This window comes from Leucoraja erinacea, chromosome 9 (genome assembly GCF_028641065.1).
Source record: "Leucoraja erinacea ecotype New England chromosome 9, Leri_hhj_1, whole genome shotgun sequence".
NCBI classification, from domain to species: domain Eukaryota; kingdom Metazoa; phylum Chordata; class Chondrichthyes; order Rajiformes; family Rajidae; genus Leucoraja; species Leucoraja erinaceus.
The window spans coordinates 202,268-220,290 of NC_073385.1; the positions used below are offsets into that span (position 1 = coordinate 202,268).

Sequence of the window (18,023 nt, forward strand, 5' to 3'; positions counted from 1 at the left end):
CCAAAGAAATCAGTGTTGTGCCACGCAACACTGAAGCATGGAATTTCATACGTACCATGAATAGCGCAGTAGAATATGCACTAATCATGAATTAGGGAAGTATGCACACTTTCATACAGAAAGCTAGTTGAATGAATTACTGATGTTTGGTGTAAATGTGAAATACAGCAGGTAAAAGGATATGTAGCTTATATTCCAATGAACAAGATATAGCCATCTTAAAATTTGGTTGGTTACTGTTGACATCTTGCTTATTCAGTTCTGCATCCAACCAAAACAATTATATATCTTTAGCAGATACTTCAATGTACAGTATACTGTATCTGTAGGAAGTGTATTTTAATACACTTCTAGTTTTAAAAAATGAACAGCATCTTAATGCACATGAACATTAACCTTTACACAGCTAGTATGCTGCGTGTAGAGGTATTTTAACACCACAAGGTTTAAAACCAACAAATTAAAAAGAAAACTTCCACAAACTTGTAAGAAAAACTTCCCTGTAACTATAAATTAAAATGCAGCAAAGTCACAGAGATAAGCCGAACACAATCTTCAGTCTAAAAAAAATATTTTCTTGCGGTCTGCCACCAGAGGTTAGCCAGACATCTGGGGATTTTGAAATAGCAATCTTCCTGGAGTATCTGTGCCAATGCAAAAGGATGTTTTTTTTTCTTTAAAAAAAGTTAAAACAATGACTACGTTTACAGAATAACTCTCAGACATCCATCTGTGGTACAGGTTTTGTACTGGTGCCCCTCATTTTGCCATACTATTTAAACAGGAGAAAAGTTATATACAGTACTGTTACAGAACAGTCATTCATAATGAAACAGATGTGAAATCTGTACAGAAAACCATTGATCCATCTCTCACTACATAAATATACACCATGGAATATTAGTACCATGCTTCTTTAAGTTGAAATCCCTTTTTTCACACCTTTCTTTATTTCAAGAGCCCCCAATTTTTTCCAAAGTTCTTCCCGTTCCTTTTCCTTTTTCTTTTCTCTGAAAAATATTTTAATTTAGGATAAAATTTAGATCATAATCTCATTGCAAATTGGTATTTTCATAATGTACTGTAGTAAAAAAAAATAAAAAATCTGAATTAACATCTTTGAATACCAACACACAATTCTCTAAACACAATTGCTACACCTACCAACATGTTACTACTCATTTGATTCTGGCAGTCAACACTGTATGGACATTTAGAATGTAGAAACAAGGAATAGCAAATGCTGGTTTACAGAAAAAGACAAAGTGCAAAGAAATATAGCGGGTCAGTAGCATCTCTGGAGAACATGAATACGTGACATTACAGATAGGTGACATTTGGAGTCAGAACCCTTCTTCAGACTATGGAAGTTGGCAGTTTTGTCTTACACAGCAAGAAGCATTTGTGCTTGACTGCAGAGTGATATGAATGCCAGTCAGGAGAGGCATGCAATAGACAGCTCCATCCCTTGAACCCTTTAGGTTACAACAGTAGAATCTCAAGTAAGAAAAAAAGGACATCAAATCTTCTCGACCAATATTTTTATGCATAAAAGGGTATACATATGACAATATTCTTAATGATTGGATTAAGCATAGTTGGTGGTTGGGGAGGAACATAGTCTAGTCACAACGAGGTTGCTTTATAACATCCATTATTTTTATCACAACTAGAATATTGTGCTTAGTTCTCCAGCTTCTGTTTCCACCCCCATCAAACCCATTAATTCACTCATCAGAAATCTGTGATGGTTTTGAGCAAATCCCACTTCAACTTGAGCGAATCCACAACTACACCTCAGAGTGCTTCAATTAAAGTAATTAAGAAAAAAGTAATCTTACTTTTGCCGATCTGCTTTGTAAGTTGCTGTCAGCTCATCAAACAAGGGACCGTTCATTTCCATAAAAGCCTTCAGTACATTGTAGACTAAAGCTACAATTGCCCTGGAGAATGCAGAATAATGTGGATCAATTGGCAAAGTGCTTATGAATCAAGTAGTTGAAAACTCAAGGATCAGGATTGAAAGAATAACACAGTCCTACAGTCTATTACCAGAAAAATAATTTGACAAGTTATAACCACATAACAATTACAGCACGGAAGCAGGCCATCTCGGCCCTACAAGTCGGTGCCGACAAGTTGTTTGCAAATACTTTTACAGCGCAATCAAACCTAAATATAAAATACATCTGGGGACACAAGGCTTGTAGCAGGAATGGTCCTGCAGTGCTGCTTGCAGCTGTCAGCAAGATCTTGGGGGATTTTCCATTGACACCTTTTCATCATCCCTATATCCCAAATTTTATTTGTATCAAAATATTTATTGCGACATTTTCAACATACTCTTATCTCAACACATTGAGAGACTTCTGGAATTGAGAACCCAAATCATTCACAATCCTACCAATGAAGAAATGTGTTTCCTAAATGGAAAATCCACTACTGAGATCACCACTTACTGGCCCAAGGCTCCTTCAAACGAGTACTCCTAAAAAACTATTAGGAGATAAAATCAAGATGTTCTAAACTCAAGATTAAGTGGTTTGTCAGGATTTGTGGAGAGGAACAGGCCAACAACCCAAAACTATTTTAAAATGCAGTTATTTTGCATTTAGCTCACTCTCATATCATTGAAGTAAATGTTCACTGAGGCAAGTATAACCTTGGTGTAAAGGAGGGGCACATGTTTTCACCCAGATGATGGTGAGTGCCTGGAATGGCCTGCCAGGGATGGTGATTGAGGCAGATATGACAGCGACATTTACGAGAACAGCATGCAAATGACACACATCATTCCATTCAAAGATTGAACTGATCTTGGTCGGTGGGGGCGCTGTGAGTCAGCTGTCCTGCCAGCAGCGTGTTCGTTATTTCGACTTGGGGGGGGGGGTTTGGGGTGTCTAAATGTTAGCTTAGGTGTCTCTTGGAGTGTCGTGTGGGGGGGGGGGGGGGGGGGGGGGGGGAAAGGGGGAACCGCTTTTGGTCGCCTCCTCAAAGGAGAGGCAACTTTTTCCATGTCGCCTCCCTCGCTGTCTAACAGCATGGACTGGAGCGGCCTTTCCTGGTCGGGCTCAGAGCTTCAGCAGCGGGTGCAGCGTGGACTTTTCCATCGCGGAGCGCGCAAACCCTTGCCGCGGGTCGCCAGAGGAGTGTTCCGATCGCTGGCCTGGCGACTTTGGCATCATGGGGCTGTAGACTGCGGAGCTTCTAGCCACGGGTGTGGCGTGGACTTGTCATCCGGAGTCTGGGATCTCCTGCGGCCTATAACATCCTGAAGCCGCGGTCTCCAGGAGGAAAGTGCCGATTCGGGCACTTCAAGTGGAGTGTGTTTGACACGCGGAGTGTGTTTGACCGTCCCGACGTCGGAGGTTTGATCGTCCTGACGAGAGGGCCTGTACATCGGGCAATCTGCAGTGTTGACTACGGAGGGTTTATGGCCCCGACCACGGATGAATAAAGGAGGAGGACTGACTGAACTTTGTTGCCTTCCACCACCGTGAACAATGCTGTGGTGGATGTTTGTGTTAAATTCTATTGTGTGTTGTTTTTAAGTGTATCGCTGCTGCAAATTCATTCACTACACCTTCGGGTGCATGTGACCAATAAAATTGACTTTGACTTTTATCATTGCTCTGCATTGTTCACTAAACCTGTACCCCTGGCCCATAACTGCTTCTGCAGCCAGTTTTGCTAATACTATATTATTTGATTTCCAATTGTAGAAATTTGTGTGCATTATGACAATATACAAACCACATAACCAGTATCAAAGCACATTTCCCAGCTAATTTAGTGCTTACTGCCTGTATAATTTTCTAGTCGCATAGCTACACCTTCCACAAGTGAACCTCCAGAATGGAAAAGAGAAGTTACCACTCTCTGGATTAATTGATTAACTATAAACTTAATAGGATAAATCAAGACTTTAGACATCTAAAATAATTTAAATAACAAAACAAATGGTTTTGCATTTCATAACCTCAGTGTCCAAAGTATTTTAAAGCAATTAAATTATTCTTCATTGCAGTCACTATTACAATGTAGGAAATGCAACAGCCGAAGATGAACACAGCAAGTTCCAATAGCAGTAATGTTCCAAAATAGAACTATTAAATTCTTACCTGCAACACAAAAGGTTTGTAAACAGTAGTCTACAGCTAATATACCAAAAACAAGTAAATTGTGTTGAATTTCAATGAATTTTAAAAAGTGTAAAAACAAAATGTGTTTCTAAGTCCCTACAGCAAACAAGTCATAGTTTATTTGGAGTTTGCGGTGTTCGATAACCGGATGGTTGTTGGGAAGAAGCTGTTCCTGAACTTGAACGTGGTACAGTTTTCAGACTCTATACCTTCTTCCCGATGGCAGGAGTGAAAAAGCATGACCAGGGTGGTGTGGGTCCTTGGTGATGCGGGCTGCCTTTAAGACAATGTTGCCTATAGATCCCTTCAATGGCGGGGAGCTCAGTATCCATGATGGACCGGGCAGTCTTTACCATTTTCTGTAATCTCCTTCATTCCTGGGCCTTTGAGCTGCCAAACCAGGCTGTGACGTTCAAGAAGTTCTGTAGAAGTTCAAGACAGTATTTTTTGACTTGCTGAATCTCCTCAATCTTCTAAGGGAGAAGAGGCATTAATGGGCTTTCTTCATGATGCACCAATGTGCTGTGTCCAGGACAGATCTTCAGAGATATGTGAACCCAGAATGTTGAAGTTGTCTCTCCCTACACCACCAACCGATGACAACAGGTATCTGGATCCCCAGCTTTTCTCTTCTACAGGCAATCAGTTCCTTGGTTTTACCGACGTTGAGAACAAGGTTGTTATTCTGGCATCATTCAATCAGATGATCTATCTCCCTCCTATGCTGTGACTCATAATTATCTGTAATTCGGCCAACAATGGTGGTATTGTCAGCAAATTTAAAGATGAAACTGTATCTGGCTACACAGTCATGGGTGTTAAGCAAGAAGCACGGGGCTGAGCACAATCATGAAATGCCCTTGTGCTGATGATTATCAAGGAGGAAGTGTTGCCAATTTCTATCAATTGTGTTCTGTTGACGAGGAAGTCAAGGATCCAGTTAGAAACATAGACAACATAGAAAAATAGGTGCAGGACTAGGCCATTCAACCCTTCGAGCCAGCACCACCATTCAACATGATCATGGCTGATCAGCTAAAATCAGTACCCCGTTCCAACTTTTTCCCCATATCCCTTGATTCCTGTAGCCCTAAGAGCTAAATCAAACTCTCCCCTGATATAATCCAGTGAATTGGCCTCCACTGCCTTCTGTGGCAGAGAATTCCACAGATTCACAACTATTTGGGTGAAAAAAAATTTCCTCATCTGTCCTAAATGGCCTACCCCTTATTCTTAAACTGCGACCCCTGGTTCTGGACACCCCCAACATCAGGAACATTTTTCCTGCATACAGCCTGTCCAATCCTTTAAGAATTTTATATGTTTCTATAAGATAGCCTTTCATCCTTCTAAATCCAGCGAATACAAGCCCAGTCGACCCATTCTTTCATCACGTCAGTCCCTCCATCCCGGGAATTAACCTGGTGAACCTACGCTGCACTCCCCCAACAGCAATAATGTCCTTCCTCAAATTAGGAGACCAAAATTGCACACAATACTTCAAGTGCTGTCTCACCAGGGCCCTGTAGAACTGCAGTAGGACCTCCTTACTCCTAAACTCAAATCCTCTCGCACTTGAGCCCAACATGTCTTTGGCTTTCTTCACCGCCTTTTGTACCTGCATGCTTTCTTTCAGTGACTGATGTACAAGCACACCCAGGTGTCGTTGCACCTCCCATTCTCCTAATCTGACACCATTCAGATAATAATCTGCCTTCTTGTTCTTGCCACCAAAGTGGATAACCTCACATTTATCCACATTATACTACATCTGCCATGTATCTGCCCATTCACACAACCTATCTATCCAAGTCACCGTGCAGCCTCATAGCATCCTCATCACAGCTTGCACTGCCACCCAGCTTTGTGCCATCAACAAACTTGGAGATGTTATATTTAACTTCCTCATCTAAATCGTTAATATATTGTAAATAACTAGGGTCCCAGCACCGAGCCTTGCGGCACCCCAACGTTCACTGCCTGCCATTCTGAAAAGGACCCGTTAATTCCTCGGCCTCACCTGGAAAGACTGTTTAGGTCCTTGGATGGTCGAGGGGGGAGGTAAAGGGACAAGTGTTGCATCGAGGGGGAAGGTAAAGGGGCAGGATTAGTAAAAGGACAGATTTAGGCAGCGGTTCACTTGCACCTCCTCCAACCTCACCTACTGTATCCGCTGTTCCAGGTACCCACTTCTCCACATCGGCAATACCAAGCGCAGGCTCAGCGATCGTTCTGCTGAACTGCTCCGTTCAGTCTTAACCTATCTGATCTCCCGATGGCCCAGCACTTCACTTCCCCCTCCCATTCTGACCTTTTTGTCCTGGGCCTCCTCCATTGTCAGAGTTAGGCCCAGCGTAAATCGAGGAACAGCATCTCATATTTCGCTTGGGTAGTTTACACCCCAGCGGTATAAACATTGACTTCCTAATTTCAGACAGCCCTTGCTTTCTCTCTCCTTCCCCTTCCCAGTTCTCCCACTAGTCTTACTGTCTCCGCCTACATTCTATCTTTGTCCCGCCCCCTCCCCTGACATCAGTTTGAAGGGTCTCGACCCGAAACGTCGCCAATTCCTTCTCTCCATAGATGCTGCCTCACCTGATGACTCAAGCATTTTGTGTCTACCTTCGATTTTACCAGCATCTGCAGTTCTTTATCCATGTCAATATCCTACCCTAAATACCATATGCTCTAATTTTGCACACTAATCTCCTGTGTGGGACCTTCTCTAAGGCTTTTTGAAAGTTCAGATACACCACATCCACTGGCTCTCCCTTGTCCATTCTACTTGATACATCCTCAACAAATTCTATAAGATCAGTCAAGCATGATTTCCCCTTCATAAATCCATGCTGACTTTGACTAATCCTGTCACTGCTTTCCAACTGCGCTGTTATTACATCTTTAATAATCGACTCAAGCATTTTCCCCCATTATCGATGTAAGGCTAACTGGTCTATAATTCCCTGTTTTCTCTCTCCCTCCTTTCTTAAAAAGTGGAGTTACATTGGCAACCCTCCAGTCCACAGGAACTGATCCAGAGTCGAGGGAACATGGGAAAATGATCACCAATGCATCCACGATTTCTAGGGCCACCTCCTTGAGTACTCTGGGATGCAGACCATCAGGCCCTGGGGATTTATCTGCCTTCAGTTCCAACAGTTTACCTAACACCATTTCCTGACTAATGTGGATTCCCTTCAGTTCCTCCCTCCCTCCAGATCCTCGGTCCCCTAGTATTTCTGGGAGATTGTTTGTGTCTTCCTTAATGAAGACAGAACCAAAGTACTCGTGTAACTGTTCTGCCATTTCCTTGTTTCCCCATTATAAATTCACTTCTCTCCGATTGTAAGGAAACTACATTTGTCTTCACTAATCTTTTCCTTTTTACATATCTAAAGAAACTTTTAGTCAGTTTTTATATTCTCCACTAGCTTTCTTTCATGCTCTTTTTTCCCCTCTTAATTAACCCCTTGGTCCCCCCTCTGTTGAGTTCTAAATTTCTCCCAGTCCTCTGGTTTACTGCTTCCTCTGGCCAATTTACATGCCTCTTTCTTGGATTCAGTTCCAAAGGATGTGTAGAGACCTAGTTCCCTATGCTCGGTGACAGGTTTGAAGAGGATGATGGTATTGGACATCAAGCTGTAGTCTACGAACAGTCTGATGTATGTTTTTATTGTCCAAGTGGTCCAGTGCAGAGTGGAAACCATCAGACCATCACACAAACCAACCTCCCTTCCATTGAGTATGAAGGAACTGCAGATGCTGGTAAGGGTCTCGATGCGAATCGTCACCCATTCCTTCCCTCTAGAGATGCTGCCTGTGTCGCTGAATTACTCCAGTTTTGTGCCCATCTCCCTTCTATTTCCCCAGCTGTTATCAGGCAACTGAATCATCCCACCACAACCAGAGAGCAGTGCTGAACCACTATCTACCTCATTGGTGACCCTCGGACTATCCTTGATCGGACTTTGCTGGCTTTACCTTGCACTAAATGTTATTCCCTTATAATGTCTCTGTACTATAACTGGCTCGATTGTAATCATGTTTTGTCTTTCTGCTGACTGGTTCACACGCAACAAATGTTTTTCACTGTACCTCGGTACATGTGACAATAAACTGAACTGAAGGCAAATTTGTAGCGTATCCAGGTTCTTGCCAAGACAAGAGTTGATATTTGCCATAACCAATTTCTCAAAGCGTTTAATCACCACATAAATCAGTCATTGAGGCATGTTATCTCACTCTTCTTGGACCCCGGCATTATTGATGCCCTTTTAAAGCAGGTGTTAACCTCAGACCTCAGTAATGAGAGGTTGAAGATGTTTGCAATGATTCCATAATGACCGAGTAATTCTTTTTACTATTTGGACTGAGGGATATTTATTGGTCAAATTTTCAGAAAAGTCATGAGACGATCAGAGGCTACACACTATTAAGTTCTGCCAAAGCAAGAAGACAGAAAGGTGAATTCAAATATAAGACAATGAAACAAGAAACGGCAACAAAAATATATTTGCTTTATATGCAAAAATACATACGGGTTCCAGTGTTCTTTGGAGATTCTATAGAGGCTGGGAAACATGATGGGGAGGATTGCAGCTGAATTTTCTTCTATCAAACTCATTATGTATTCATTGTTCCAGTAATAGAGTGCCCTCTCGGCCACCTTAAGGGGAAGAAAGTAAATAATCTTAAATTTAAGTAAATGAAATTTTTTTTAAAACACATGGGTTGATAGCAGTACGAATATTGGGCAGCATATAGAAAATATATTTCAATTCCAGATAGATCACTGATTTGTCAATTTACGACGGCCAAATGATACGTCAGATCATTCAATTTTGTGGCAAGGTAACAAACAGAGGAAAGATTGTTAATCGTCTGCATACAGTCAACTTCATCAAGTAGATTGCTTATTGGAATATTATCAAATATCCCAGGAGATTAATACTAAACTACTCTCACCAATTTCTGTCAGTCTCATTTATGTATCTCTATCATAATTTGACAAATCAGTGATAAATCAATGATCTATTAATAGTGAACTGAAGCACTGAATTAACTTTACAGCAAATGTAATTGTTGGGCAATCATCATATTTAAGTTCAATTATCGGTCAGCTTACTATTTACATTTAATAGCACTAAGTCAACAACTGAGAATCATAATTGGTGAAATGGCAAAATGGGTTATTTAATCCATTCTTTAACTGAGAATTAGCATGAGGGCATATTTAATCAGGCTACCAGTAAGCGAACTTGGGCATCATTCATTTCCAGACCCTGACAGGTTTCACAACATGCCTGGTTCTATGATTTACCTGTCAGGATACCACAGCTGGCCACCGGGTGGAGCTGTACATGGCAGCCTCGCCAGCAGCCTGTCTCGTCCCTTTCTTCTTTTGTTGTTTTCAGTCTGTTTTTAATTGTAAGTTTTAGTGTATCTTTAGATTTTGTATTATGTGGGGGTGAGAGTGGGGGAAGAGTTGAAGGAAACTTTTTATTGCTTCCCTCGACGGAGATGTAACTTTTTCCATGTTGTATCTCCGTCTGCACTGCGGCCTTAATATCGTGAAGCTGGCGACCTTTGTTCGTGATTGGCTTCGGGAGCTCCAACCACAAGAGCTTCGACCGGCCCGATCGTGGGAGCCTCGATCACCCCGATGCGGGGGATTTGATCACCGACTGCAGGAGCTTCAATCGACACGACTGCGGATGTTTCGATTGCCCCGACCGCGGGAGAAAAGGAGGAAAGAAGGTAAATGTTATTTGCCTTCCATCACAGTGGGGAATGTGAGGTCACCGAAAAAACAAGATGGACGTGCTGCCTGCACCGGTGAGGACTTGGGGGGAGTGCTGTGAGTGCAGTGATCTCGGTGTTTGCGGGGACATCGATCCTGGAGTCTGGAGCTGGAGCAAGTGTGGACGGCTTTCTGACTGTTCAGGCGGACAGAGACTGCAGAGAGAGTGACAGTGGTCGGTACAACTCTGGCCACATCACGGTGAAGGAGAGTGTGTGTGTAGCTCGGACATTGACTGATGGCTGTGGGTCTCCATCCTATGCTGTGTGCCCTGGGGATACTCACACGCCACTGTGGTGGCTGTTTAAGTTTATGTTTAATCTTTATGTAGTTATGTCTCTTGCTTGCTTTTGTATGACTGTATGGCAAATCAAATTTCACTGTACCTCGGTACACATGACAATAAAGAACCATTGAACCATTGAAATCCAGAGATCTGTACCAAAGAAGAGAAATATGCTCAGCATCATACTCCTTCAGCTCTTCCATTATCCAACAACAAAAACTGTTATATATTCAGCACCTTTACCGACTCAAAACACCCTGGATGTTTTGACATTTGCCAAGATTAGGCACCAAGTCACAAAAGAACTTCCCAGGACACATGAACCACAGTATGCTGGAAAAACAAAACTTTAGAGAAAGAATGAGGTAGAAAGATGAAGCGGTATATGTAAGAATAGAAGCAGGAGCAAGCCATTTGGTTCCTTGTATCTGTTCCAACATTCAATAAGATCACAGGCGATCTTCTACCTCAGTATCACTTTCTTGCATTAGCCCCATATCACTAGATTTAGAGATGGGGGTGAATTCCATTGCTTTAGACCTTGTCCACTGAAGGCATGACTGCCTATTGTAGAATAATTAAAATTAGGGATAACCAAAAAGGGTAGATATAGAAAAGCAGAGCATTCCAAGCATATTACAAAGATAAGAAAGAGTAAATTCATAAAGTAATTTGAAAACAAGCATGAGAACTTGAAAAGGTGATGAAAATGGTTATGGATGATCAAGGTTCATTGAATTGCAACAGCACAGGAGGCTGCCATTTGGCCATCAAATCTGCTGACTGTGTAGTAGTCCTGTCAATCGGATTTCCCCATTTAAAAAAAAATAAAAAAATTTAAGTTAAACACTTCGATTCCATTTTGAAATCCATAATTCAATTTGCTTCCATTGCAATTTCAGGCAGTGCATTTCTAATCATAACTACATACTACATATTTCCTCGTTTCACACGTAAACTTTTTGCCAATTACTTTAATTCTGCCCCCTCTTGTCCTTAAACTCAGTCTAATGGGAACTGCTTCTATCCACGACAAAACCAGTCCAAATTTCACACATCTCTATCAAATCTCCTCTCAATCTCTACTCCACTGCAGCATATAAATAAAAATGTGACGTTAAGCCAATGTGCATAATTGTAATAATAGCTGCCCTTTTGAAAATGTTCTTGCCAATATCTACACTTTTTTCATAGATCCTCCATTTCGCTGCAGATCAGAAACCACAAATTTGCATTTTCCAATTGTCATTAACCAAATCTTAAATAGCTGACAGTGGTAACATTCAGGTCAGAGTAAAGCAGCAACATTTTAACAGTTTGTAGATATCTCATAGAAACATAGAAATTGGGTGCAGGAGTAGGCCATTCGGTCCTTCGAGCCTGCACCGCCATTCAATATGATCATGGCTGATCATCCAATTCGGTATCCCGTACCTGCCTTCTCTCCATACCCTCTGATCCCCTTAGCCACAAGGGCCACATCTAACTCCCTCTTAAATATAGCCAATGAACTGGCCTCGACTACCCTCTGCGGCAGAGAGTTCCAGAGACTCACTACTCTCTGTGTGAAAAAAGTTCTTCTCATCTCGGTTTTAAAGGATTTCCCCCTTATCCTTAAGCTGTGACCCCTTGTCCTGGACTTCCCCAACATCGGGAGCAATCTTCCTGCATCTAGCCTGTCCAACCCCTTAAGAATTTTGTAAGTTTCTATAAGATCCCCTCTCAATCTCCTAAATTCTAGAGCGTATAAACCAAGTCTATCCAGTCTTTCTTCATAAGACAGTCCTGACATCCCAGGAATCAGTCTGGTGAACCTTCTCTGCACTCCCTCTATGGCAATAATGTCCTTCCTCAGATTTGGAGACCAAAACTGTATGCAATACTCCAGGTGTGGTCTCACCAAGACCCTGTACAACTGCAGTAGAACCTCCCTGCTCCTACACTCAAATCCTTTTGCTATGAAAGCTAACATACCATTCGCAAAACACTCAAAATCTCAAAACACTTAAATACCAATCTCAAAACACTTAAATCACCTTAAAACATGTGCATGGGTAGGAAAGCTTTAGTGGGATATGGGCCAAAGGCGGGGAAACGAGACTAGCTTAGAGGACTGTCTGTACTGTACACTGACAATGACAATTAAAATTGAATCTGAATCTGAAGGAGGCATCTTGGTTGGCACAGATGGGTTTGGCCGAAGGGCTTGTTTCCTTACGTTTCATGTAGTTAGTTTAAATATTTGAGGCTAGACAAACTTGTAAATATGAGTCATGTGCAAAATAATGATAGAATATTTACGTGAAAATTAGCACAACCCTAATGCTAACCAAGTTTCTGAACAATCCAGGTCAATTCAGAGAGGGGGGGTGATGTACTTCAAGATTAGAGACTCATAAGACAATGTATTTTATTCTATTTGTATGGTTTTTCTGAAAGGTTTGATCACCAAGCAAACAAAGCTAAATGCACCAGCAGCCACACTATATTTTTATTCTGATGTTCTAAGGGGTGATGTTTAATATATACAGTGCCCTCTATAATGTGTGGGACAAATACCCGTCCTATATTTATTTGCCTCTGTACTCCATAATTTGAGATTTGTAATAGAAAAAAAAAAATTCACATGTGGTTAAATTGCACATTGTCAGATCTTATTAAATGGTATTTTAAAACATTTTGGTTTCACCATGTAGAAATTACAGCTGTGTTTATACATAGTCCCCCCATTTCAGGGCACCATAATGTTTGTGACACATGGTGTTTGTGTTTGTAATTGCTCAGGTGTGTTTAAATGCCTCCTTAATGCAGGTATAAGAGAGCTCGAAGCCCCTATAACCATATAACCATTACAGCACGGAAACAGCACAGGCCATCTCGGCCATACAAGTCCGTGCCGAACAACTTTTTTCCCTTAGTCCCACCTGCCTGCACTCAGACCATAACCCTCCATTCCCTTCTCATCCATATGCCTATCCAATTTATTTTTAAATGATACCAACGAACCTGCCTCCACCACTTCCACTGGAAGCTCATTCCACACTGCTACCACTCTCTGAGTAAAGAAGTTCCCCCTCATGTTACCCCTAAACTTCTGTCCCTTAATTCTGAAGTCATGTCCTCTTGTTTGAATCTTCCCTATTCTCAAAGGGAAAAGCTGATCCACATCAACTCTGTCTATCCCTCTCACCATTTTAAAGACCTCTATCAAGTCCCCCCTTAACCTTCTGTGCTCCAGAGATTAAAGACCTAACTTATTCAACCTTCTCTGTAACTTATTTGTTGAAACCCAGGCAATATTCTAGTAAATCGCCTCTGTACTCTCTCTATTTTGTTGACATCCTTCCTATAATTGGGCGACCAAAATTGTACACCATACTCCAGATTTGGTCTCACCAATGCCTTGTACAATTTTAACATTACATCCCCGCTTCTATACTCAATGCTCTGATTTATAAAGGCTAGCATACCAAAAGCTTTCTTTACCACCCTATCTATATGAGATTCCACCTTCAAGGAACTATGCATGGTTATACCCAGATCCCTCTGTTCAACTGTATTCTTCAATTCCCTACCATTTACCATGTACGTCCTATTTTGATTTGTCCTGCCAAGGTGTAGCACCTCACATTTATCAGCATTAAACTCCATCTGCCATCTTTCAGCCCATTCTTCCAAATGGCCTAAATCACTCTGTAGACTTTGGAAATCCTCTTCATTATCCACAACACCCCCTATCTTGGTATCATCTGCATATTTACTAATCCTATTTACCACACCTTCATCCAGATCATTGATGTACATGACAAACAACAAAGGACCCAACACAGATCCCTGAGGTACCCCACTAATCACCTGCCTCCAACCCGACAAACAGCCATCCACCATTACCCTCTGGCTTCTCCCATTCAGCCACTGTTGAATCCATCTTGCTACTCCTGCATTTATACCCAACAGTTTAACCTTCTTAACCAACCTTCCATGAGGAACCTTGTCAAAGGCCTTACTAAAGTCCATATAGACAACATCCACTGCTTTACCCTCGTCAATTTCCCTAGTAACCTCTTCAAAAAATTCAAGAAGATTAGTCAAACATGACCTTCCAGGCACAAATGCATGCTGACTGTTCCTAATCAGACCCTGTTTATCCAGATGCTTACATATATTATCTCTAAGTATCTTTTCCATTAATTTGCCCACCACTGAAGTCAAACTAAAAGGCCTATAATTGCTAGGTTTACTCTTAGAACCCTTTTTAAACAATGGAACAACATGCGCAGTACGCCAATCGTCGGGGACTATTCCCTTTTCTAATGACATTTGAAATATTTCTGTCATAGCCCCGGCTATTTCTACACTAACTTCCCTCAATGTCCTAGGGAATATCCTGTCCGGACCTGGAGACTTATCCACTTTTATATTTTTCAAAAGTGTCAGTACTTCTTTTACTTTGAAATTCATAGTATCCATAGCTACTCTACTAGTTTCCCTTACCTCACATAATTCAATATCCTTCTCCTTGGTGAATACCGAAGAAAAGAAATTGTTCAATATCTCCCCCATCTCTTTTGGCTCTGCAGATAGCTGTCCACTCTGTCTCTCCAATAGACCAATTTTATCCCTCGTTATCCTTTTGCCATTAATATAGCTGTAGAAACCCTTTTGATTTACTTTCACCTTACTTGCCAAAGCAACCTCATGTCTTCTTTTAGCTTTTCTAATTTCTTTCTTAAGATTCTTTTTACATTCCTTATACTCCTCAAGCACCTCATTTAATTCATGCTGCCTATAATTATTGTAGATCTCCCTCTTTTTCCGAACAAGATATCCAATTTCCCTTGAAAACCGGGGCTCTTTCCAATTTTTACTGTTTCCTTTCAACCGAACAGGAACATAAAGATTCTGTACTCTTAAAATTTCCCCTTTAAATGTCCTCCATTTCTCTTCTACATCCTTCCCATAAAACAAAATGTCCCAGTTCACTCCTTTTAAATCATTTCGCATCTCATCAAAGTTAGCTTTTCTCCAATCAAAAATCTCAACCCTAGGTCCAGTTCTGACCCTCTCCATAATTATATTGAAACTAATGGTATTGTGATCACTGGACCCGAAGTGCTCCCCAACGCATACCTCCGCCACCTGTCCCGTCTCATTTCCTAACAGGAGGTCCAATACTGCCCCTCCTCTAGTAGGTACCTCTATGTATTGCTGCAAAAACTATCCTGCACACATTTTACAAACTGCAAACCATCCAGCCCATTTACAGAATGTGTTTCCCAGTCTATGTGTGGAAAGTTGAAATCTCCCACAATCACTACTTTGTGCTTACTACTAATATCTGCTATCTCCTTACATATTTGCTCTTCCAATTCTCGATCCCCATTTGGCAGTCTATAATACACCCCTATAAGTGTTGCTACCCCTTTCCCACTTCTCAGTCTTTCCTCCAGTCTTTCCATCACCTTTGGAAACTTTTATTGCTGTTTATCAACATGAGGACCAATGTTGTGCCAATGAAAGTCAAAAAGCCATTATGAGACTGAGAAACAAAAATAAAACTGAGAGACATCAAAATCAACTTGGAACAGCATTAAGAAGAGAACTTCTGCCTAATCACAAAGGGACTGGCAGGCCAAGGAAAACCTCCACAGCTGATGAGAAGAATTATCTCTATAATAAAGCAAAATCCCCAAACACCTGTCCGACAGATCAGAAACATCTTCAGGAGTCAGGTGTGGATTTGTCAATGACCACTGTCCGCAGAAGACTTCATGAACAGAAATACAGAGGCTACACTGCAAGACGCAAACCACTGGTTCGCTGCAAAAATAGGATGGCCGGGTTACAGTTTGTCAAGAAGTACTTAAAAGAGCAACCACAGTTCTGGAAAAAGGTCTTGTGGACAAGTGAAACGAAGATTAACTCATATCAGAATGATGGCAAGGGCAATTATGATGGAGAAGTGAAAGAACTGCCCAAGATCCAAAGCATACCACCTCATCTGTGAAACACGGTGGTGGTGTTATGCCTGTGTATGTATGGCTGCTGAAGGTACAGGCTCACTTATCTTCATTGATGATACAGCTGCTGATGGTTGCAGCATAATGAATTCAGAAGTGTATAGACACATCCTATCTGCTCAAGTTCAAACAAATGCCTCAAAACTCATTAGCCGATGGTTCATTCTACAGCAAGACAATGATCCCAAACATAGTGCTTAAGCAACAAAGGAGTTTTTCAAAGCTAGAAAATGGTCAATTCTTAAGTGGCCAAGTCAATCACCCGATCTGAACCCAATTGAGCATGCCTTTTATATGCTGAAGAGAAAACTGATGTGGACTAGCCCCCAAAACAAGCATAAGCTAAAGATGACTGCAATACAGGCCTGGCAGAGCATCACCAGAGAAGACACCCAGCAACTGGTGATGTCCATGAATCACAGACTTCAAGCAGTCATTGCATGCAAAGGATATGCAACAAAATACTAAACATGACTACTTTCATTTACATGACATCGCTGTGTCCCAAACATTATGGTGTCCTGAAATGGGGTGGGGTGGGGGGACTATGTATAAACACTGCTGTAATTTCTACATGGTGAAATCAAAATGTATAAAAAATGGCCTTTATTAAAATCTGACAATGTGCACTTTAACCACATATGATTTTTCTATTACAAATCTCAAATTGTGGAGTACAGAGGCAAATAAATAAATGATGGGTCTTTGTCCCAAACATTATGGAGGGCACTGTATGTGGAAATAATGAAAAGTGCTGCAGTTGTGTTACTATCTTTAAGCACCCCGGTTCGATCCTGACTACAAGTGCTGTCTGTACGGAGTTTGTACGTTCTCCCTGTGACTGCATGGGTTTTCTTCGGGTGCTCCAGTATCCTCCCACATTCCAAATACGTAGAAGTTTACAGGCTTTGGTTAAAGATTGTAAATTATCCCTAGCGCGTTGAATAGTGCAAGTGTATGGGGATCGTTGGTCAGCGTGGAGTCGGTGGGCTGAAGTGCCCGATTCCGTGCTGTATCTCTAAACTAAACTAAAATACTGTGCATTCCAATCTGTCCATACTGCATACTAATCTGTTGTTGTTAACTTACTGCATGCTCCTTAGTGCATTCACAGAAAACAGTGTACATTCACGTCGCCAGGTTTGATGTACAACCAGCAATAATGCTTTACATAGAAGGTACTTCAACCAACTAACCTGGAAATGGGGACTGGAAACACATCTGGAAATTTGCTTGAAGAGCGGATCCTGAATTTTTACAAACTGTGCAGGCTCGATAACATCTAGGATTTCTTCCATTTCTCCAAGAAACATGACCTGGTTTAGAAAAAAGTTGTATAAAATAATTAATTTCCAGCACTTTGAGTAACATCATATTTTTCTGGTATAATTTTTGGATACAAATTATCTAACATTACACACTTAAATGTGTTGAATTTCAATAGCCACCAGATCTTTTGCAAATTAATTCCTCTAAACACCACCCCTCAAAGGGTCCACTATTGGAAGTTATCAATAACAAGTTATAACAAGAGCGAATGATGCTGTTTTAATTTACAACTTATCCTGCTTTAATTCATCAGAGGATGGTTTCTATTGGTAAATTGATTGACAATGGTCTCATCAATCTCTCGCTTAACACCCCCCCTCCCCCTTCCCAGAGGTTAATGATGTTGGTGCACGGTTGATGATGGATGCTCCAAGAACTTAATGTGCTCTTGGAGCATCATGTTAATGAAAGTACCATTCTTATGGACACACTTTCTTGAAATGGGA

At 41.3% G+C, this 18,023-nt stretch overlaps 1 protein-coding gene across 3 annotated transcripts in view; it reads right to left on the bottom strand.

Moving 5' to 3' along the window:
• Nucleotides 1-846: 846 nt before the first annotated feature.
• ppp2r5eb (protein phosphatase 2, regulatory subunit B', epsilon isoform b) overlaps nt 847-18,023 on the bottom strand; it is a 130,239-nt gene continuing 113,062 nt past the window's right edge. For all 3 annotated transcript variants that reach the window (XM_055640050.1, XM_055640049.1, XM_055640052.1), the window contains 4 exons: nt 17,445-17,564; nt 8,681-8,808; nt 1,842-1,943; nt 847-1,010 (listed from right to left, as the gene is read on the bottom strand). In XM_055640050.1, the coding sequence (XP_055496025.1) occupies nt 917-1,010; nt 1,842-1,943; nt 8,681-8,808; nt 17,445-17,564 (444 nt within the window). In that variant the 3' untranslated portion in view covers nt 847-916. The remainder of the gene's footprint in view (nt 1,011-1,841; nt 1,944-8,680; nt 8,809-17,444; nt 17,565-18,023) is intronic.